Source organism: Electrophorus electricus, chromosome 20 (genome assembly GCF_041902795.1).
Source record: "Electrophorus electricus isolate QZ-2024a chromosome 20, ASM4190279v1, whole genome shotgun sequence".
In the NCBI taxonomy this organism is placed as follows: Eukaryota; Metazoa; Chordata; class Actinopteri; order Gymnotiformes; family Gymnotidae; genus Electrophorus; species Electrophorus electricus.
In genome coordinates, this window is record NC_137516.1 from 4,682,500 (window position 1) to 4,706,500 (window position 24,001).

General features: G+C 48.5%; 1 protein-coding gene across 10 annotated transcripts in view; it reads right to left on the reverse strand.

Moving 5' to 3' along the window:
- Positions 1-24,001, reverse strand: part of prdm16 (PR domain containing 16) — a 184,611-nt gene that overhangs the window by 127,076 nt on the left and 33,534 nt on the right. Inside the window, exon 1 of one of the 10 annotated variants that reach the window (XM_081703265.1) lies at positions 17,211-17,334. The exons of the other annotated variants lie outside the window; for them this stretch is intronic. Within the exon in view, the coding sequence (XP_081559391.1) occupies positions 17,211-17,223 (13 nt within the window). The 5' untranslated portion in view covers positions 17,224-17,334. Of the gene's footprint in view, positions 1-17,210; positions 17,335-24,001 lie in introns of those variants that run through there. 10 annotated transcript variants of the gene reach the window in all.

Sequence of the window (24,001 nt, forward strand, 5' to 3'; positions counted from 1 at the left end):
GGGAAGTGGTGGCCCGGTCCAGAGAGTTAGTTTGGGGAGAAAGCCAACTTCCTTGCCAAGTTGGTACCATCCTCCGTGCTGTGCTATCATTACTCCATCACTACTCGGGGGTCGCGGGCGGGAAGGTGCCGCGCCATGCAACACAACAGGCGCTTTCCCCGGTCTCCATCACAACAGTGAAGCCGGTACACACGTATGAACTCTGGTGTAATTTGTAGAAGCGCCACTGCAGTTTGCTATCCAAACACAGAATCGGCAATCAGGTCTAACTAGGCCGCAATTACTCCACAAGTGCTTCCAATCAGAAGGACTCGGCTCCCTGTGAGCACTGCCAAGAACACAACTTTATGGCTCCAAACAGGTTCCTTTCAAATTGAAATACTATTTACTCGTAAGCAATGCAGACCAGGCTGTGAAAGGGGGGATAAAAAACTGCTCTGAAACGCAATCTCTCCATTTGCTGAATGATCCGCATCTTGAAAGCTTTTCCTGTCAAGTTCACATACAGACGGATACTACTGTAAACGGGTCTGGGTGTGTGTGTCGGGGGGTGGGGGTGGTGTACTGCGCATGTACTATGAGGCCAAGCTCTTCATTGCCCTTTTCTGTTGATCAAACTAAATATTCACAGAGGCTTCTGTTAGATCAAATAGTTCCAGCATCCTCTGTGGGAGTTGTAAAAACACGTAACCCTAACTGGCAGGCAATTGCAGATTTAAAATATTAACGCCGTTGACAAAGCTTCCCAAACTCAACAAGCCTGACTGATCCAGGAAAACCTTCTGCCTTATAAAAAAATTGTCCTGTCACATAAGAAAAACCCGTGCAACGCCTTTAAAGCTCATTCTGCATCATCTTGGGAAAGAAACGTTTCACCTTTTATATTTATTTAATGATCAGAGTTCACTGAATTCTGAAACCAGCCAAGCATTGAGCAGATGAACATGTGGCTCAGTAGCTTCCCTTTAAAGTTTTATGGCCATGGCCTATCTGGTGCTGTTTGCAAGAATCAAAATGTTTTTTGAACAATTACACCCCCCATCCCTCCCCCTTTTCTGGCATCTGACCCGTCAAGTGCAATTTTCAACAAGCAAAGACAGGGTTGGAAAATCTATTAAATACTCCATTTAAAGATGCTTGCACAGATGCACATACGTGTGAAAGAAAGCAATGGAACTGACATAAAGTCCCCAGGTCACGCTGGTGATGTGCAAAAACTTAATTTATGTTAGATTGTGGGAGATTGTGGGAGATTGTGTGAGACCGTGTGAGACTGTGTGAGACTGTGTGAGACTGTATGGAACGGCAAGGCTGATCCTCGCTGCAGTGTACCTGTTCTTCTCCCTGCACACTAGGGACATGTGTCTGAGATCTAGGACACGCTAGGACACGTGTCTGAGATCTGGGACACGCTAGGGACACGTGTCTGAGATCTGGGACACGCTAGGGACACGTGTCTGAGATCTGGGACTCGCTAGGGACACGTGTCTGAGATCTGGGACACACTAGGGACACGTGTCTGAGATCTGGGACTCGCTAGGGACACGTGTCTGAGATCTGGGACACGCTAGGGACACGTGTCTGAGATCTGGGACACGCTAGGGACACGTGTCTGAGATCTGGGACACGCTAGGGACACGTGTCTGAGATCTGGGACTCGCTAGGGACACGTGTCTGAGATCTGGGACACGCTAGGGACACGTGTCTGAGATCTGGGACACGCTAGGGACACGTGCCTGAGATCTGGGACACGCTAGGGACACGTGTCTGAGATCTGGGACTCGCTAGGGACACGTGTCTGAGATCTGCAGAGTCATAAGACATCACACCACAAGCAACTGGACGGTACCGAGAGGCTCCGCTCGCCTACCGCGCTGTGTCATCGTTAGTTTGAGATTCGCCACACTCGCAACTCAAAGATCGGGATTGAACAGAAAAAGAAAGAGAACTCTGGAGGGAAGCCTGGGTGGGAATAAATGACATTGTGACCTGCAGGGGCTGAGCTACTTTGGCACTGTCTCCTGGAGCCCCATGGGGTGTGGACGTGAGAGACAGATAGTGCTCTCCTCTGTCCCTGTCCTGCTTTTCTCTCCTCTTCATACTGAACTATTTATCCTGATTACACCAGGCCGCCATCGTTAATTCGCACCTTGGGGGTCCTCCTCTCGTCCAAACTCAGTCCACAATGGGCTGCTTGTTCAGCGTGTTATTCTGCTGGAAACTACTGTGCGGCCCGAACCGCAACACCGAGGCATCAGATTTATTTGATAAATTGTAAAAGCACAGCTTTAAACAGGCGCCGCTGTTGTTGTGTGTTGCTTGGGAGAACGGGGAACACCAACAGACACACACACACACACACACACACACACAGCTTCCCAGCACTCCTGAGGGGCTGCTTTTAAAGGCTTTTCCAAAGACGAGTGCGAACACAACACTACGTCCAGTGATGCTAAAGAACATCCCTTTACACGCATCGTTTTGTTTTTTTGTTTTTTTTCATGGGATGAGTTATATAATTAAATATATAATTAAAAGTTGGAATTTTTTTATGACTTTTTTCATACCTATAAACTTACAACAACAACTTCCCTTGAGTGGCGAAGACCAAAGTAATAAACGTGGTAAGGGTAAGCGTCCTGAAACTCCTCCACTTCATTCAGATTGTTCAGTTCAACGAGACGTGAAGCTAGCGGGGGGCATTCCTGCGCGCTCTCGTACAGCGCCGCGACCGCCGGGGCCACGCCGCGCGCTCTCGCCGTGCGCGCCGCCGTACTCTCCACTGTCGGCAGTCCGCCGCTCTCCACGCCGCCGACTGTTTTGATTTAGGTGATGAAGTTATTTTTGCACACACGATTTCGCTGATGGGTTTGGCAACCCAGAGCATGTCAAACCCCGCAAACCAGTCACGGAACCGTTTCTTTCTTTTGCTCTTTTTGTTACATTAAGAACATACTCTCTTCTATTTGAGGATAATGTCAACATCAAGTAACTTTCATGATAAAAAAAAAAAATTGCGTATGTGTTGAGTACAAAAATTGCAAATAAGTGAACCCTATTGCCCAAATAAGGGGAAAAACGGCTCTTTCTCTTAAAACTGGCTCTATGAGCAATGAAAAACTTTAACTTGAGCGACAACTTCATAACGGTTAAGCCGCTCCACTGACGAAGGCTTTTTAAATGTGCCATGCAGTCCAGTATGGTGCTTGCGCAGTCAGTAATCCAGAAATATGGTCCCACTTATGCAATTACTGCCATCGTTAGCGCCACAAACGGAACCCCTTTACCTGTTTCTCTTTAATCAACGCTTTGATGATTTTTATCTGCACCCAGAACTCCGCTGGCCTCTCATTTTTATGTAAAAAGAAAAATACTAAAGTCTGGCCATAAAAATCAAGCATGCCTGTGCTAGGAGCTGAAGGCTGCAATTGCGCGATCTTTTCCATCGCATCATGGTTCCTTCATTGACGCAAGAATGTGTTTAAAAGAGGGCGATGGAGACGCTCCACTACATTACTGAATCTGCTTTCCAGCAATCCGCGCTGTTTCCCCTTATAAAGTGCGCGGCGTTTTTTCCAAGCAACACTTAAAGTGATGAGGTTGCCTCTCGTGTGAGACTGGGTGTCACGCTCGGGCTGAAAGCGGGGGAGTTCCCACACGCCCGTGCGAAAGGCGCCGAAGCCCCACGTTCACAAACGTCCTTTCAGTGCTTAGACTCTCGTTTTACGGAGACGCGTGAACGAGAAAAAATAGTCATTACCTCATACACGCACACACACATACAGATCATCTGTGTTTCCGTGTATACACTGCTCAGGCCGGTGCAAGCTCAAGACTGTGTGCGGCCTCTTCTTCGTGCTGGACAAACTGGCTGAAGAAAGCGCCGGAGGAACTGACCTTGACCACTCGGGCTGTTTGAACAGCCGATACACAATATCTGCTAAGGAGCCTCTGCCGAGCTATCTGTCCCGCAGCGCTGGCTCACCTGCCAGGACGGAATCAGATTCATTCGAGCGGAGAAGGAAAATCGACATTTCCAGCCGTAACAATGACCCAAAGTAGCTTGTTTCTTTTTACATATCATAATGTCTTTCCTGCAAATAACGGGGGGCGCATGTCAATATAAACAGCAAAAACCTATCCAGTTACATGAATCATTTGCCTATTGATTAGCGGTTTCCACTTAAACAAATTAAAAAGGTTCCAGTCCATATAGCACGATAATATGTGAAAGGATTTAAAAACATAGCGGCGTGCCAACCCCAACCCCCCCCCCAAAAAAAAAACAACTAACCGGATGTGGTGGCGGAAGCAGGCTGTAGTCCAGCTAAACGGAGCTGTGAGATAGCGCTCTGCTCCTGGTGCTGTGATCCATGGCAAGATCTGTAACACCTTTTGCACTTAATAGATGCATGTAATTAGAAGGCTTAAAGAGGCCTCGCACCTGGCTTTACACAACCTAATCAGTTACCACAATCATATTAGGGCCTGCAGGAGCGTGTGTGTGTGTGTGTGTGTGTGTGTGTGTGTGTGTGTGTGTGTGTGTGTGTGTGTGTGTGTGTGTGTGTGTGTGTGTGTGTGTGTGTGTGTGTGTGTGTGTGTGTGTGTGTGACTCACAGAGAGAGAGAGAGAGAGAGAGAGTGCGCCGCTCCTGTCAGGAGCTCCTGATTGCCATTCTAGTCTGCCGCTCTCCCTGGGGAGCAGCACAAGGCCTTGCACAGACATTTATTAACACGACAGATTAATAGCACTGGGGAAAAGACATTTTCAGAAACATGATAAATATTAATAATAATCAATACTAACTTACATTTGCCAAATTGAGTTGCAAACATCACCCAGGGAAAGGGGGGTGGGGTAGGGGGTGGGGTAGGGACAGAAAAAGCAAGAGAACAAGAGATATAGCCACAGAGAGACAGAGACGGAGAGATGGAGAGACAGAGAGAGAGAGACGGAGACAGAGACAGAGACACGGAGACGGAGAGAGAGAGACGGAGACAGAGACAGAGACAGACACAGAGACAGAGACGGAGAGACGGAGACGGAGACGGAGACAGAGACAGAGAGACGGAGAGACGGAGACAGAGAGACGGAGACGGAGAGACGGAGACAGAGACAGAGAGACGGAGACGGAGACAGAGAGACGGAGAGACGGAGACAGAGAGACGGAGACAGAGACGGAGACGGAGAGACGGAGACAGAGAGAGAGAGACGGAGACAGAGACAGAGACGGAAATGGAGAGACGGAGACGGAGAGACGGAGACAGAGAGACGGAGACACAGAGACAGAGACAGAGAGACGGAGATGGAGACAGAGACAGAGACAGAGAGACGGAGACAGAGACAGAGATGGAGAGACGGAGACAGATGCAGAGAGACAGAGAGACGGAGACAGTGGCAGGGCTAGTGTGCTAATAAGTGCCAGTCTTAAGATATATGCTCCACACAGCACGAAGGCACTGCACCTCCCACTAAAACAGACGGGGCTTGCTTACAAATCTCCCTCTTCATAAAATGCTACTGAAGATTATTTGGCTCAAAGGAGGAAAAGGTTTCTTTGTTTTTGTTTCCATTTCTCTCTAGGCAAAAACATGGCAGCCCTCGAAAAGTTTCCATGACTAAAGCAAAGCAAATAAAAACATCGACACAGCAGCGCACTCAAAAATCACTTTTTAGATTTTTATCTTTAAAAAAGTCAGCTGATTAGTGGTCAGCTGATTAATTAGCATTTGGCTGGGGTTTTTTTGGCATTTGGCAATCTATTTATTTATTTGTGTATTTTTAAAAGTATCAGTTTTTGATTACTGGTGGACATTTAGTTGGTAATTCTCCTATTTAGAATTAGTGTACTGCAGGTGAGTGCAGATCTGCTTAAGCAAACAGAGAACATGCAGACAATAACTGTGTTTAAATGTTCATTTAAGTCCTGCAATTTGTGTCTCATTTCTTATTATTAAATTGCTGTATTTTATCAGATACAAAAACCCCCCCATGATATCAGTATGATATTATCAGCTATCTGCATCCCTGCTCTCAAACCCTTTCAGTTCACCACTAAGCAGTATGTTTCCCTCACCAGCATAGCAGTTGCGCAATAATATTCTAAAAATATATATGTCGTAATATAAGTCCTAAATGCACAGACTAGCCTCGAGTTCTAGCACACGTTAGGCGTGGGGCGGTTTTAATGGGCGTGCACACACACATACTCACACTTTCAGCCCCTCCGAGGTGAGCAGTCCACTTTATCACTACTCCATCGTGAAAGGGCCTCTCTCTTTTTACCCTGTGCCATGACTCGACTTCACCCCTTATCCACCCCCCCCCCCCTCTCTCTCTCTCTCTCTCTCTCTCTCTCTCTCTCTCTCCCCCTCCCCTCTTCTTTCCCTCTCTCCCCCTCCCCTCTCCATCATGTCTCCTCTGCTGGCGTGTATCACCGGGCACAGGGCCGTTTTGCCCTGGGGGCTGGGGGTAGGGCAGACTCGCACGGCTGGACCGGTGGCAACCACAACCCCCCCCCCCACACACACACACACACACCACCTCCTGCCTCCCTCCATAAGAATTCAAATTTGTTTGCACTTCCAAAATGCACTTAGAGGAGATGCAGGTCTTGGTGTTTAATTGCAAGGCCTACACAGCCCTCTCTGCGGAACAGAGATCGGGAGGTGGAAGGGAGCCGCCCGGAAACGGTAACCGAGCACTTGTCTAACCAAGCACTTCCGCAGTGGTGCTAGAGGGACCACAGCTAGCACACTACATCAAACCCGGTCAGCAGTGCTACGCAAGTATTTATCAGAAGTCAAGCTTTCGCCGGTACTCGCCATGAATATTCATCCGATGTAAATTATGCATGCAGGAATATTACACAACAGTATTTATAAACCTGAGGCACAGTGGTAAGAGGGGAGCTGTATGTGTCTGAAGAACACATTCAAAGGCCTCGGCCACCTTCTTTATGTTTGAGCAAGCCGTGTCCCAGAGGCTCCTGTGTTAAAACAGCTTCATTTAGCAGCCCACTGGGAATTACAGCACAAGGGAAAGAGAAAAGCAAAAAAAAAAAAAAGAGAGCATTCATTTTTATTAACAGGAAAAGCCATTGGTTTGGCCTGCAACGGTATCTGAGTGGGGGAAATGATTTTCACCTCTGGCACGGGGAGCTCTCCCCGGCTATACATCACCCGATTACTCCTCGACTGGGCCCGCTCTTAGTCATTAGCCAGTGAATTAACGACAATCCACCATGCTATTAATCACACTGACAAAAGCGTTAGCGTGCCACTGACCCGCTGCCGCCAGGGGACGCCGGCGAAAGGAGGCTGTCAGAGGGGGAGCGGGAGGCAGGGAGCGAGAGGGGGGTGGAGTAAATTGGGGTGGAGGGTGGCGGTGGTTTGAGCTCGGGGCTCATATGGGTGAAGGTACGTGGGGTGGGGTGGGGGTGTGCAGCAGTGGAGAATTCAGCAGATTAAAACAAAAGGAAGGGAGGAAAGAAAGAAGCACAGCAGAATGAAAGGATGGAGAGGAACGCGAAGGAATGGCGGCGTTCCGGGGTCACCTGAGCGCCTCTCCCGGTCTCAGGGCCGCTTAACAAAGAGCACTTTCAAATTCGTTTGTGGATTTCACCAGGGGCTTTAAAATGCTGACGGACTCCATTACCCAGCAGTGCAAGCCACTTCAGCGGAAATGACACTGGAATTCTTGTCATTCTTAATGTGTGACATTTGCTGTTTGCTGGATGAACTGGACCGAGGCAGGCATGAGGCGAGCTAGCCAGCTCTTCTCCTTACAGGGCAGGACATGCAGGAACAGAAAAGGTGCACAGGGCCCAGCAACTAGACTCTCCTTCAAATGCTGACTCTAGATCTGCTCTTAAATACACACTACTGAATGTTATTGAATGTTAATGTAACACATCTCTCCCCACATCTCTGGTTTTGTACATACGATGTATGTACAAATATATGTGCAATAAATATATTGAATAATCTAATTCATGTACGTAATTATGTTACATACTTGTGTGTGTGTGTGTGTGTGTGTGTGTGTGTGTGTGTGTGTGGACTCAGCCGTGCAGGTCAAGTGAATTAGGTGAGGTCACTCAATAAGCTGGCCACAGCACTGGGTTGGCTAATCATGCTGTTCTGGCTCATTGACCAGTCAGGCTGGAAGGAGTCAGGCTGAAGGAGCATGAGCTGGCGCTGGGAGGGCCGAGGGCCCGGGGCTGAGGGCCCGGGGCCGGAGCCTACAGTGAACGAGCATGCCGGGCCCTCGGCAAAATCCTTCTCTCATGGACCTTCGTCTACTCAGCTTTCATCTAATCATCACTCACCCCCCCCGCCCTCTCCCTCTCTCTCTCTCTCTCTCTCTCTCTCTCCCTCTCACTCACTGTACACCTCCCTCGACCACTCGCGTTCTCTCGCTCTCTCTGTGTGCCCTCTTTCTCTATAGCGCCATAGCCTGGCATTCATAAATCACTAATCCAGCTGGGGATGACATTTATGGAGAAGTGACCACTCTGCGGAAAGGCGGTTACACGAAATGTCACACGGAGGGAGACACGGTTACTCCCCCGTAGCCAGGAGATAGGAGCCCTGCTTTATTCATTACACTCTTCCCTCGCCGCGCGCCAGCGGAGCCAATAAATGACAGAAAGAATGGGAGCGTGAGTCCACGGTGTGGGAGAGAGCTCTGGTAATAAGAAAAGTCCAACCTGCACTGATCAACTGCACAGAAATCAATCCCAGTCCATCCATTCACACTAACAGATAAGCATTTGATATCAAAATTATTTATTATTTTTTGTGCCACGTTTGATTAGTGCATTTATTTTTTTCTTTTTCAAGCGTGGGTTTCAAGCATTCACGGTCAAGCCCAGTTAAACGTAATCCAGGATAGTTTCTCTCTCTGGGTGTCAGAACTCACTACAGTAGATATCATGGCACGTCCTCTGACAGGGTCACATGGTTACTACACAGAAGGAGTTTAAAGTGCTACTCAATGCCAAAAGCAGAGAAACACGAAACACGTTATTCCTTTGGCTGTCCTTTAAACTACGGTTAGGTAACAACTGTATGTAGTTAGGGTAAGATACATCACACACATAAAACACTGTTCCAGGAATATCAGGTCCTGAAGTCTATAGTAATGAGATTGTTGGCTGAATAAACTATCCCATTGCAAATACACCAACATCATAGCAATGGGCTGGTATACATTTACCTAGCATCAGAGCTGAAGACTAACATCAGAGATGTAATTGCCACTGTCTTCTGCAGTATCTGTTTTACCAGTGATTTTTCAAAGCTTCTAACCGTTCACGGGTTAATGGAGTTGGAGCTGGGAAACCCCCATGGATGCTGGAGTCAAGTCCTCTTGTTTTTTCTTACCACTCAGCATTTACTTGCCAAAACAACAATAAGTCAATAAATCTATCAATCCGTTGAGTTTCACCGCTGTCCGCAAACAGGGCGAGCCTCTGGGCGTTAGACGTGCTCCACAGAGGAAGCCATCTCACTGTGCAGGGAGGGAAGGAAGGCAGGAAACAGATGCCACACCAGGGAGAACGGGAACAAGTGCACTCGGGAACAAAGCAGCCAGGTCTCCAGGAGAACAGACCTGAGAACCAGTCCGAGAACAATCAGCCACCACACAATGCTGTATACACTCCGGCTGAACAATGCCTCGGGCCCAAAGAATTCTGGGAAAGGGGGTCTGGCCAGCTTCTCCGAAGGGAGGCCGGCCTGATGGGCTAGCCGAACTGTCAGTGGCGTCAGAGTGCATGAGAGTGCATGAGAGTGCATGAGACTGCGTGAGACCGCACGGTGCCGCAACACCGCTGAGGATCAAAACGTGCCTTGAATTATGTGTAGAGAAGTCAATGAGGTTATTTTAAAAGCCTGTCCACCGCATGTCTGTAGATTTTGCGAAAAGCAACAAGACAATTTGAAAGTCCGGTTATTGAAATGGTTATTTCCTTGGACTGAAAATACAGTGAGTTATGGGAAAACTGAATTTGAAATATGTGACTGTCACAATTTTATAAACTGGTTTGAAGTAACGTATGTCTACAGGGGATATACAGTCCATAGGCTAAACAGCAGTGCCGTGCTGACTAACAGGGTATTGTAAGAACTGGAAAGGCAAAACATGCCCTATTACGACATTAATGGTAGACAATCTATCATAAACAGATTATTAGCCTACCTTAATAGACAGCAGATGCATTATTAACACTTTATCCTAAATTATTGAAACACCATAGCCAGGTTCTGGAGCATTCAGCGGGAAAGAGAAAGTTTAACATGTTTACTGTGTAAAGGGCACATGACTGTGAACATGAATCTGTTCTCTTTAGTTAAAACTTCAAATGATTCTCAAGAAGGTGCAACACTTTGTGGACTAAGCTAATAGTGACGAGGGGACAGTTCATCTGTGCAAAAGGCCTCCTGATTCCTGCAGGATAAAGTAATAACAGGCAAAATTGTTATGTGACTGTGCTGTGTGTGTGTGTGTGTGTGTGTGTGTGTGTGTGTGTGTGTGTGTGTGTGTGTGTGCGCACACACACAGTGCTTCCAAGTAGTATTCAACCCCCTGCAGATTTTGCAGGTTTACACATTAGGAGTAACTTAACATTGTGAAATTTGGACTGTAGATGGGCCTGGACATGTGAAATGCACTGCAGCAAAAAAAGAATGTTATTTCTCTGTTTATTTATTTATTTTTTAATTTTGCAACATTTACCAGAGGGTCAATTATTATTAAACCCCTCAAACCACCAGAATTCTGTTTGGTTCCCTCAAGTATTAAGAAGTAATTGCGGCATTAAGAACAATGAGCTTCACATGCTTGGATTAATTTTGTTTTTTCCTGCCTTTTCTGACTATTAAAGCCCCTCCCCAAACAAGTGAACAGCACTCACACATCGTCAACATGGGAAAGACTAAGGAGCATTCCAAGGCCATCAGGGACAAAACTGGAGGGTCACAAGGCTGGCAAGGGGTACAAAACCCTTTCCAAGGAATTGGGCCTACCTGTCTCCACCGTTGGGAGCATCATCCGGAAGTGGAAGGCTTATGGAACTACTGTTAACCTTCTATGGCATGGACAGCCTTTCAAAGTTTCCTCCTGTGCTGAGGGCAGGCTTGGCTGACCCAAGGACAACAAGGCGGGAGCTCCGGGAAGACCGCATGGCCGTAGGGACATTGGTCTCAATAAATACCATAAGTAATGTACTCCACCGCAATGGTCTCCACTCCAGGCGAGCCCATAAGGTACCTTTACTTTCAAAGCGTCATGTCGAGGCCTGTCTAAAGTTTTCTCATGATCACTTGGAGGCCTCCGAGGCAGACTGGTTCAAGGTTCTCTGGTCTGATGAGACCAAGATCGAGGTCTTTGGTGCCGACCACACCCGGGGCATTTGGCCAGAGAATGGCACCGCATACGACCCCAAGAATACCAACCCTACAGTCAAGCATGGTGGTGGCAACATCATGCTGTGGGGCTGCTTCTCAGCCAAGAGGCCCAGCCATCTGGTCCACATCCACAGGAAGATGGATAGCAAAGCTTACCTGGAGATTTTGGCCAAAAACCTCCACTCCTCCATCATAGATCTTAAGATGGGTCCTCATTTCATCTTCCAACGGGACAATGACCCCAAGCACACGGTCAAGAAAACCAAGGCCTGGTTTAAGAGGCAAAAGATCAATGTGTTGCGGTGGCCCAGTCAGTCTCCTGACCTTAACGCAACTGAAAACTTGTGGAAGGAGCTCAAGATCAAGAGATGCCCAAAGAACCTAGACAACTTAAAGAAGATCTGCATGGAGGAGTGGCCCAAGATTACTCCAGAGACCTGTGCCGGCCTAATCAGGGCTTATAAAAAACGATTAATAGCTATAATTGTTAAACAAGGGTTATTCCACAAAATATTAAACCTAGGGGTTGAATAATAATTGATCCTAATTTTTATATTTAAAACTTGTACTTTTTGTTTGTAATATTTAGGCATCTGTTAATAAATGCTACTCTTGTTTGAAGACTGTAAATTATTTGCAACTTGTTGAATTTACAAAATCTGCATGGTGTGTGTATATATATATATATATATATATAAAGCTAATGTTGTTGGAATATCATTTCCAGTCCCCTTTAAATTTCTTTAAATAATGAAATGATATGCAATAGGTTAGTATGCAGGGCCCCACTGTCTGTAATGCTTAATGATGCAACTTTTTGCTACACTTAATTAACATTCACAGGCTATAGGATGTGACTTTATTAGCTGCGAGGACCCTTGTTGTGCCGGGGCCTTGTTCTCTGGCATAAATAATGTCTTTAACTTGAGAGAGATGAACAAGCTGGAGAGTGGAGCAGTCGGGGAGAGAGACAGGCAATTTTCCTGGTTAAAGCGCCAGCGAATTGCCCCGAATTCCAGATAATTGGCTAGTAATTAGGGAGGTCATCAGGTCGATTTGGGAACAAATGACGCTCTTTAACGGAGGTGGTCCCCTCCGTAATCCGAGCCGACCCACTCCTTTGTCTCCGTTATCTGCGCCTCTGTTCACCTCGTGACATCCCAAATATGGTGTCCCTCTCCAGGGACGGGCCAGCCGTGCGGCGACCTATTAGTCACGAACGCGACAGCCGTGCTCGCTGCGGCCCGTCTCCTCCCCCCCGCCAAGGCTCTGGTCCGTTTGGGCGCTGGCCCAATAAATCCAGCAGGTACCGAGCCCTGAGGGCCGGCCAGGCAGCGAGTGCCTTCCAGCCGTGTGGAAGAGAAGCAGGGAAAGTAGCACGAGCAGCAGGCCAGCACAAACTCCAGGGCCTTCCCAGAACACACGGCCCAAGCCATTAACAGCAGCCAGGGGCGTCCACGGCACTTCACTCTGGATCCTGTGCACTATGGTCCACAACTCACATGTTTTTATATATATATATATATATATATATATACACGTGAAATCTTCCATATTCTCCTGCTGACAAATATTGCTTCTCTCTCTCTCTCTCTCTCTCTCTCTCTCTCTCTCTTCCTCTCTTTCTCTCTCCCTCTCTCTCATGTGTATGTTTATGCATGTGTGTACACTGCCTATTCATTATGTGGACACCCCCGCAGACACACACACACACACACACACACACACACACACACACACACACACACACACACACACACACCACATTCCTGCTGCTTTTGTGTGTTTGCAGGGAAAAAAAAAACCTCTTCTATTTGATCATCTGCTTCCCATTCACTTAAGTTGTTTTGTCTTCACTTAATAGATTTGAAGACAGTGCTGCTGCTGGACGGAGACGCCCCGTTGGACGCAGCGGACAGACAATTAAAGCCTGTCCAAACACTCCCCGGCACTGTCCCGACAAACGTGCGCGCCACATGCAGCGTGCGAGGACCCCGGGAAGCAATGACAAGCAGTGCTGAGTATCGTTTCATGCGTTTCACATGCAAACAGATTTAAGGAAGAAATGAAGAGAGTGAGGCTGAAAAGCTAAGAGTACGTCTTTTTGTTCTATATGATGACACAGCTGAATTCAGCTGCTCTAGTTTTTGCAGCGCTTAATGGAAAATATGATGGGATAGTAATTAATGTCAAGCTGGGTCTTTTACAATCATTAAAAAAATTAAATTGTGTTATTATAACTTAAATAATAGAAAGCAAATGCACAAATAACCTTACTGAAAGCTCCAAGTTGTTTCGAATCAGCATTTAATTCTGTATTTTCTGGCACCAAAGAAAATAGCAAATGTTCAGACAAACCGTATCTTGGGAAACGAGCCAGAATGCTCAGAACCTTTTATTTCTACCTCCAATAATCTGCTTCCACGACTGGCCAATCTACTGACTGCGGGAAGAGGGTGAACTTGAATTTGTTTTCCGAGTCATGCCGATTTGGGAATGATCCATAAAGCAGCTGCGTTAGCCGCAGCTGATGAAAACACAGGTAAAGGTGCGGACGTGAGAACACAGGTAAAGGTGTGGAAGTGAGAACACAGGTAAAGGTGTGCACGTGAGAACACAGGTAAATGTGTGGAAGTGAGAACACAGGTAAAGGTGCGGACGTGAGAACACAGGTAAAGGTGTGGAAGTGAGAACACAGGTAAAGGTGTGGACGTGAGAACACAGGTAAAGGTGTGGAAGTGAGAACACAGGTAAAGGTGTGGAAGTGAGAACACAGGTAAAGGTGTGGACGTGAGAACACAGGTAAAGGTGCGGACGTGAGAACACAGGTAAAGGTGTGGAAGTGAGAACACAGGTAAAAGTGCGGACGTGAGAACACAGGTAAAGGTGTGGAAGTGAGAACACAGGTAAAGGTGCGGAAGTGAGAACACAGTTAAAGGTGCAGACGTGAGAACACAGGTAAAGGTGTGGAAGTGAGAACACAGGTAAAGGTGCGGACGTGAGAACACAGGTAAAGGTGCGGACGTGAGAACACAGGTAAAGGTGCAGACGTGAGAACACAGGTAGAGGTGCGGACGTGAGAACACAGGTAAAGGTGTGGAAGTGAGAACACAGGTAGAGGTGCGGATGTGAGAATACAGGTAAAGGTGTGGAAGTGAGAACACAGGTAAAGGTGCGGACGTGAGAACACAGGTAAAGGTGTGGAACTGAGAACACAGGTAAAGGTGCAGACGTGAGAACACAGGTAAAGGTGCGGAAGTGAGAACACAGTTAAAGGTGCAGACGTGAGAACACAGGTAAAGGTGTGGAAGTGAGAACACAGGTAAAGGTGTGGAAGTGAGAACACAGGTAAAGGTGCGGACGTGAGAACACAGGTAAAGGTGTGGAAGTGAGAACACAGGTAAAGGTGCGGACGTGAGAACACAGGTAAAGGTGCGGACGTGAGAACACAGGTAAAGGTGCAGACGTGAGAACACAGGTAGAGGTGCGGACGTGAGAACACAGGTAAAGGTGTGGAAGTGAGAACACAGGTAGAGGTGCGGATGTGAGAATACAGGTAAAGGTGTGGAAGTGAGAACACAGGTAAAGGTGCGGACGTGAGAACACAGGTAAAGGTGTGGAACTGAGAACACAGGTAAAGGTGCAGACGTGAGAACACAGGTAAAGGTGCGGAAGTGAGAACACAGTTAAAGGTGCAGACGTGAGAACACAGGTAAAGGTGTGGAAGTGAGAACACAGGTAAAGGTGTGGAAGTGAGAACACAGGTAAAGGTGCGGACGTGAGAACACAGGTAAAGGTGTGGAAGTGAGAACACAGGTAAAGGTGTGGAAGTGAGAACACAGGTAAAGGTGCGGACGTGAGAACACAGGTAAAGGTACAGACATGAAAACACAGGTAAAGGTGTAACAGCAGAACTCGTTGGTCACTGTGTCAGCACAGTGTTTGCCCACAGTCACGTCGTGCCACACAGTCCTGGCCACACAGTCCTGGCCTCACAGCATGCACAGTCATGTGCACAGCTTGCATTTGTGGGCCAGCGCTTTCCTGGAGCAAAAAAACAGGAACGATGGATGTGATGTGTGCCACAAAGGGGCGGTGACCTATCGAAGAGTGGCAGGGGAACGCAGTCTGGTGCTCGGGAAAGGACGGTTTCAAGGACACAGAGTCTCTCTCTGTCTCTCTCTCTGTCTCTGGTGTGACATTCAGAGGGACATTCAGCAGCGTTCCGGCCTGTGCCTGAGCTCACTTCCTGGGAACTGGGAGAGGACATGGAGTGCGGGAAGCAGCAAGTACGGCAGACGGAAACCAAGGGGAAGAGATCAGAGGCCACGTCCGACCTTCGCTCAGACGACGCATGGCGCAATTAGACGGCCTCGACAGCTCCCATTATGCTTGATCAAATATTTATCGCACGTTGGAGATGATGTCGTCCCCTCTGCCACTCCATTTGCATAACAAATGGGAAGGACACTTAACAAGCAAGCGGAAGAGGGGGAACAGAGGAGAAATGGAGTGAGAGAGAGATACAGTGAGACAGAGAGAGAGAGAGAGAGAGAGAGAGAGACATAACAGAGGTGTCAAAGTTCCGTTGGGGCGCTCTCCATTTCATTTGCAAACCGCTACGCCTCCGTCATCGACTCGGGGGTAGTGGGGCGGACGCTCCGGCGACGAGCCGAAGGAAGATAGCGGGCCGACGCCATCGCACACACCTATTAATCATCGTGCAGAGGGGGGTAACGGTACCAAATTGAGCTCATCAGTCTCGACATTAACCAGGAATCGGGATACAAGGACAGGGAAGAACGAGAGGGAAACGAGAAAAATGACAGCCCCTCTTTATTCATTTGCCTCCCATGTTCTCTCTCGTCGCTCGCTCTCTTTTTCCCAGTGTCCGTCCCAGTTTGCCACTGCTCAGACCTTGAGCTGCCTCGATGAGGCCGGGTGTGTCATGGGACCAGGAGAAAGGGCAGAAGGATAGCTTCAGTGGGCGGTTTAGGGGTTACCTGGGGGCAGAGCTGCTCTTTGCCACGGTGCGGAGCCCCGAAAGGCCTCCTGAGAGGTCAGCCCGGATGGAACGCTCACCGCAGGCCCAGGTGGTGGGGGCGGAGGGAGAAATTTGGGGGGGGGGGGGGTTAAAGGCGATCCAGCCAAGGTGGAGAAAGAGGACGGCACGAGAGGACCGATCAGCTCGGCTCGGATCAGACAGGCCTGGACACAGCCGCCGACAGAGATTAAAAAACGAGGTGTGGGCGTGGAGAGAGAGAGAGAGAGAGAGAGAGAGAGAGAGAGAGAGAGAGAGAGAGAGAGAGAGAGAGAGAGAGAGGGAGAGATGGGGGAGAATGAGAGAGAGGAAGTGAGAGACAGACAGCGAGAGAAAGAAATTTCATTTGGCCTCCCTGACTTCCATTCATTTTGTTGTCGAGGGAGGACAGGCAGTGTATGAGTCAGAAGTCTAAATCACACAGGTCACTGCTGCTGATTATACTGCAATAATCTGCTTTTGGTTTGACTGAGAACAAAATGAAAGACCTTCGAGTATGCACGCCACTGCAAGGATGACACTGACTGACTCAGTGGATATGGTTAAAGGGTTTCTGAACCCCCACCCCACCGCCCCACACACACACACACACACACACACACACTTACAAACACCCGTAGTCAGGTTTTATTACCTAAACACACAGGTTAGCACAGTTCAAGGCTATGCTTGCAGCTCACCACATACCTCCCATAAAACCGGCACCCGATGGCATGTACAGAGCGAGCCAGCTTTGCGTGTCGACAAGAGAAACTTACCAAACGCCGACATCGTCTTATCCAGCCCTGCTTTCCAATGCCTCCAGCACACACCAACCCCAGCAACCAATTAACCGAGCTAGTGTCACTAATAGCAGCTTTCGACCCCTCTCTCCCTCCCTCTCTCACACACACACACACACACACACACACACACACTCACTCAGATAGGGGCTAGGCTGGTCGATGCTGCTAACGTGAAAGAATGTCAGTGTCACTGTGGTAAAGATAGGCCGAGTGTGAGAGGATCACGGGCCCCAGGCTAAGGTCACATCAGAGGTCAAGCACAAGAAGGGCCCCTGAGCCGGGCCGAGCCAAACAGCCCAGGTGTTTTGTTCCAAGAGAAACATAAGGTGCGTTCGCACCTGCATCTAATTAGCATCAGCCTCCTTCCATAGCGGTTGACTGCTACTGTCTTCTAGATACCAAGGTCAGAGGTCAAGGACGCCATGAGGAATGAATGAGAATGAGTTTATGGGCTGGAGTAAGGATGAGATCTCCTTTGAAGACATCTCAGTTGGATGTCTGTGTGTGTGTGTGTGTGTGTGTGTGTGTGTGTGTGTATGTGTCTGTGTGTGTGTGTATGTGTGTCTGGGTGTGTCTGTGTGTGTGTGTGTGTGTGTGTGTGTGTGTGTGTGTGTGTGTGTGTGTGTGTGTGTGTGTGGGTATAGTTGTGTGTGTGTATGTGTGTGTATAGGTGTGTGTGAGTGTGTGTGTGTGTGTGAGTGTGTGTGTGTGTGTGTCTGTGTGTGTGTGTGTGTGTGTGATGACTCTGTCTCCTGGCACACACGAGGAAGCTTTGTGGAGCCCTCCAGACCCCAGCCAGCATTCCTTTGATAGGATGATACAGGAGTTCAAGACTAAAGCTGTTCCATATGACACTCCTCACATGGCCGTGTGTAACCACCTCTCTCCCTCCCTCTCCCTCTCTCTCTCTCTCTCTCTCTCTCTCTGTCTCTGTGGGGGTGGAGAGAGGATTTCACAGGCACAACGAGGGGTTTGTGATGACAGGGGCCAGGCCTGGTCACACACCAAAGGATCTGTGTGTCTTTATCTCCCTCAGCTCACCCACCTCGCAGCCAGAAACGAGAGAGAGAGGGAGAGAAAGAACGAATGCGGAGGTGGAGGCATTTGAGGAAGGTGTACAGAGAGTGAAGGAAGAAGATTCAATAACAGTAAACAGTCAGAGGTTATGGCTGACGTTACTCATCAAACTGTGTCACAGATTTAAAATCATTTAACTGTGATACACACACACACACACATTCTGTAGATGCTGTGAGGGGCTTCTAAAGAGAAGGAGAGGAACACCTCTTCATTCTCATCATATGACCACTTGACTTCTCTTCTCTTCTTCTCCTCTTCTCTTATCTTCTCTTCTTCTTCTCTTCTCTTCTCCACCTCCTGGGTGGGCTGTGCATTCCACCTCCCTCCCCCTTATATTTTTTCAAGTGCGGCTCTCGTTGGTAGGGGTTTAATCCCCCTCTAATTCCCGGGGCTGACCGGGTTTACAGGGCTAAGGATCAGCTGCGCGGGGCAGCCACGCACACGGAGCAGCCGTACCGGGGACCGGCCGCCGCTGTCCGGCCCCTCCGTGGGGAACAAAGCGGGCCTGTTCGCTCACCCCTCACACTCAAGAGGCTTAGGGACATTTTTCTCATTTTTGAACGGCTAATATCTTGCAAAAGTTGTCTAATCGCTTTAAGTTTAAGTTGAGCTTTTGTAAAAGCCCAGGCAAGCCGTACTTATGACTTGACTGTTATCCAGCAACGTTTAATTAGGTCAGGGTGGGCGTCGCCCGCCAGGGGCGGGCACAGGTATGCAAATACACAGCATTTGATTGGTTATGGATTTGATAAGTGATCAATATTTGGAATCAGGAATGCAAAACAGGATTATAAAAAATTCACTTCTTGCAAAGAGGAAAAATGAATATTTAATTTTATTATTAATATATATACTTTTGGTTGTCAGCACAATACTTTCATGTATTTCAAACAAGCAGCATCAGTTTCATGACTACAGGAGACATAGTGATCTTTCAGGCAGAAAATTCCAATTACTCCTGTTCTTACTGACATTCCTATGCCTTATTCCTATAAAAGGACAAACTCACTCCACTTGGCACAAGCCAGCCTTGCTCTATCGTATTGATAAAACAGCTTAGCTGCTGTGGCTGGACTAATATATGTACTTCTGTTGTGTTACTGCCAAATGCCGTGTTCAGCTGCTGAACTAGCGGGCTGCTATGTGTACTACGCAGGTGCAGTAGTGCAGATCTACTGATATATGAACGCTGGTGCAGATCGATTTGTATTTAGAGCTCATTAACCACGTTTCTACCCCACTGATATGTGTAGGAGCATGTCTTATGACTGAGGCCACAGGTGAAACCTCTTCAGTGACACACACACACACACACACAGATACCTCCCGTGCTAACACACCAGCCCCAGCGCCAGTTATAAAACCCCCAGTAATCACATAATTACATCCAATAAAGGTCTGAATGAGGAGAAAAAAGGACATGACATCAGTGTGAACTGAAGGAGGAATGCTTGTATTACAGTTTTGTCCCCTGCTTATTTACCGATGTAATGGGATGGGGACACAGGACACCACTTTTCCACAATAGCCTTCACGTCCAGTGTGAGTACATACTAATTCTCCCTTTCCCCCTCTGGCTAGATGATGGTCTGCTCAGGTTACAGGAAGCTAACCTGAGCTCCTGCGTCCCACCGTCCCGCGGACGTGAATCTCTAAAGTGGACGGGACACCGATCAGCGCACCTGGATGCGGCACCGAGAGGCGGGGCTCCGCGTCAAATAGGAAAAAAAGGCGAGGCGAGGTCTGTTCAGAGGCAGCGCCATGTGGTGAACGCGGCCTTCGCGTCCGCGAGAGCGCCTGTTACAATATGCACGGGTGAAATCGCTCCAGCTCGGGAGTGTCCGAGGTCGCTCAGTGCAGAGCGGAAGCTCGGGGCGGCATCCCGAGGTCTGATTCCTGGAGATATCTACAGGGTGCTGATCTCTCCAGTGTCTTCTGTGAACAGTCAATGAATTTAGAAGACATGTATAGGTTGACTCGAGCCAACCTAAATGAAGTCCAGACTCATAAAGAAGCGCATTCTCAGATGAGCAGCGTGCGAGGGCCATCTCAGGCGTGTGACAAAACCACTACGCCGCCAGTCGCATTCGTCTTTATCAACGGGACTTCAAGGGCTCCCTGACCCGTCGTTTTGACCTTTGACTTGGGGGCAGGGGGTCGTCTCGCTTCATATAGCGCCGCCTCTTCTAGCGACACATTTCAATTCTCTTTCTCTCGACGCTCCAACCTCCATACCATTTATCTCTATGGCCAACCATCTCTATCTCCATCCATACTGTCTGCCCCTGCTCACGCTCATATTCTCTCATTCGCAATCTCTCTCTCTCTCTCTCTCTCTCTCTCTCTCTCTCAGCAGACACAGATGTGCCAGTGCTGTGAAGCCGTGGGCCCAATGCGTTGGCACAGAAAGACAGCCACAAAGAGCGTCTGATTGGAAGCAGCGGGTGAGGACCTTTAACGAGAGCCGGTGAATGGTGGCCCACGGTGGGCTGAGGGGGTGGGGGGGGTCAGGGGGGTTTGGTGGGGGGGGGTGCCCCTGCCTGGCTCCTTCACACACCTAGCTGCCTGCCTCTTTCAAAAGCCACCCACCACAGGCAGCCGCGCTCAGCCAGGCTTTACCTTCCACTCACACACACACACACACGCGTAGGCAGGTCTGCTCTTAACGCATGTAGGAGACGCCCAGGGCCTACACACTTTACACACACACACGCGCGCACGCACACACACACACACACACACACACACACACACACACACACACACAGACACACACACAAGTCCTGAATGTTCTGATGCCTCCTATTGCTGACATATTTGCACATTACCTACAACCTAGCATGGGTGGGACCTGATCATCAGAGTCACCCCACGCTCCAGCCGAGCAAGCAGCACTCTAGTTAACCGAGCGCTGCCTCCTCTCCCGCGCACCCTAGCAGGACTGCAGAAAAAGGTCTCGGGTGTTTTTCCAAGATTAAAACTCTTTCCACATCAATTCGGGATCCGGAGAAGAAGCAGGAGCTATACAGCCGGGCGGTTGATCTGTCCGGCCTGGAGTCACAGCACATATTTCACCCGTGACATTTCCTGCATGTGCAGCCACTGGCCTTTTAGAGGAGTGACCTTTGGTATTGATCCTGACCTTCGCCCTGCGCGCAGGGCACGGAGATTCATTTCCTCCTACAATGACAAACGTGGAGGTGGGAATAAAAAGCTGACCAGACTCAACCACCGGGGCAATACCAGCGGCCAGCGCGTGGGCCAACACGCAGGGCCGTAACTTTTGATATGATGAATGTTCCCAGTTTAATCTGGGTCCTAATTCTAATCCTAATCTAAATGTATTGTAGGAATAAAATCTGGTTTCCATCTGACTTTATCTGCCGTCTGGTTTTAATCTTGAAATGATACGAGATAATATTCCACTATCCTTCTGCAACAATTTATCAATTAACAATCCAATAAGTCGTTTTCATTAAACCTTAAAACACCGATAAGCAATGATTTAATGTTTTAATCCACTAACTACAAAAAGGTGTAAAATGTTTACGTGGTGAAAAGTCACAAAGGACCTTCTCTGGTGAAATGTTAGACGGGGCGTCTAATTTAGTCACGTGACCAGCATCTGACCAGGGGTGAGTCAATTATACCACACTGACGGGCAAAAACAGAGTATGCCAGTCCTTAAATGTCAGTAAAATACGTAAACAACATTACATTCAACACTAAAAACAAATCTCTAGGATCTTGTTGTTAACTGTTGCTTTCAGAAGGATAACACAAAATGATACATAATAAATAAGGAAAATGCATAATAAAGGTTATTTAATGTAGAACACGTATGAGTCCATGTAAATGCTACGCCGCAAAATCTCAAGCAAACTGAACACTGACATCATCTTACACCGTTCCCAAAATAATTGCTGGTGCCAAATTTCTTAACTTGTGAATCTGGCACACAGCGCTCAGACATTCTGTTGCTTCTGCCTCATGTTTTGGACTAGAACCTGAAACCCAGATGAGCTGGTGAGGAAACCCTGCTGAATGAAAGTATCTTGTGCTATTTGAGGCATAGGTGCGCTGTGCCGGAGCTGTCCGAGGGCCGAGAGAGCCGGCGTTAACGGCAGGGGGGACGTTCCTCGTTCTCTCGTCTCCCATTCCTTCGCTGCGCCCAAAACGAGGATATCTGTGCGTTAAGGATTGTTAATTAAAGACTTAATTACTCTCGCTGCCAAACGAGTTTCATGATAGCTGGGGGTTAATCGCCAGCTCTCGGAACCAGAGAAAACGGCACACAAATTGAGCCATGCACCGGGCGCGTGAGTGCTAAGTTACCGTCATAGCCAGAGTGCACAGATCAGCGTATAATCAGACGGCCGATGAGCCTGGCTCAGCCACTCAGCTCCCCATTCAGCTGTAATTAAGGCCTGTTAATTGCCACAAAACACCATTTGCAAGAGATCCGCACATTACTCTCCTGGTCTGAAACAGACAGACTTTGATAGCTTTGATAGCTTAGCCGCAGACGACCCCCACAGCAGCCGCAAATGCACGCGCTCGCGCTGAGCACCAGACAAGTCCGTCTGTGTCTTTGTACGGTATTGATTTGATTTGATTTTCACGCTGACTGCAGCTATGAGACCCGGGCTGCGCCTGAAAGAAATCTTTATCTCGGAGTCCACTGGATTGAACCCTCCAAGGCAGCAATATCTCTCCCCGGCCAACCTGCGGAGATGATGTGCTCATGCAACAGCCCGAGACCGCCGTCTGTTTCCAAGGCTTTGTCATTAAAGCCGGTAAATCCCAACTTGTTCCTCTGGTCATTCCCATTCAGTTACTCATTCATATATATCTTACAGCAGAGTACAGTGGCTACACTGACCTGAGAACAGCATGTGCGCACACTTGCGCATCGCGCCCCAGCACAGAGGTCAGCTATCGACGATCACTCCGGGCCTTTGGCACATTCGTATCGACTCCTATTGGCCTCGGCTAATTGTGCTTAAGCGTAGAGTAATCGGCGGTCTGTTGTCGCTGCGCAAATGACTAATCACGCTGGGCAGGCCGGCACAATTCCAGCTCCCACTGCCGTGGCTTCGTGGAGCGAACAACAGCACTATGAACACTCACCCCCACCCCACCACCTCTGGCACAGGAAAGCTTCCTTTCTCTTGCGCCCGCTCGAGAGCAAACACAATGAGTCCGGGGGCCCACAGGGCCGGCGTAGGCGTCCCGTCGCGGAACGGCCGATGAATCGTCTCGGTGGCGAAGGCACAGGCTGCCCCGAGCTCAATTGGAGGAAGGAACAGTCGTGAAGAACAGCTCGCCGCGTAGAACACCAGAGGAGGCCCGGTGCCGGCGGCTGCCCCGTAGCACGTGAACAATTGTGTGTGGAGAAGTAGTGTAAATACCCGCTCCTGGAATTAAGCGTTTTCCCCATATACATAAATGACCGTCCATGGTAATTACACAAGGATGACCCTGTTGCTTGTTAGACACTGGAGGTGCTGTTGCTTTAGGAACATGGAGACCAGCCAGAAGCAGGCCATTGCCAACGTAAGAAACCGAACCTTATCTGCCTTACTTCAACCGACAGTAGGTCCCAAAAATATTAGGACATGGACGTTTATCGGTCGTTTCTTGTATTTACCTTTTATGTCTTGGTGGACTGGCTCATACGAAAG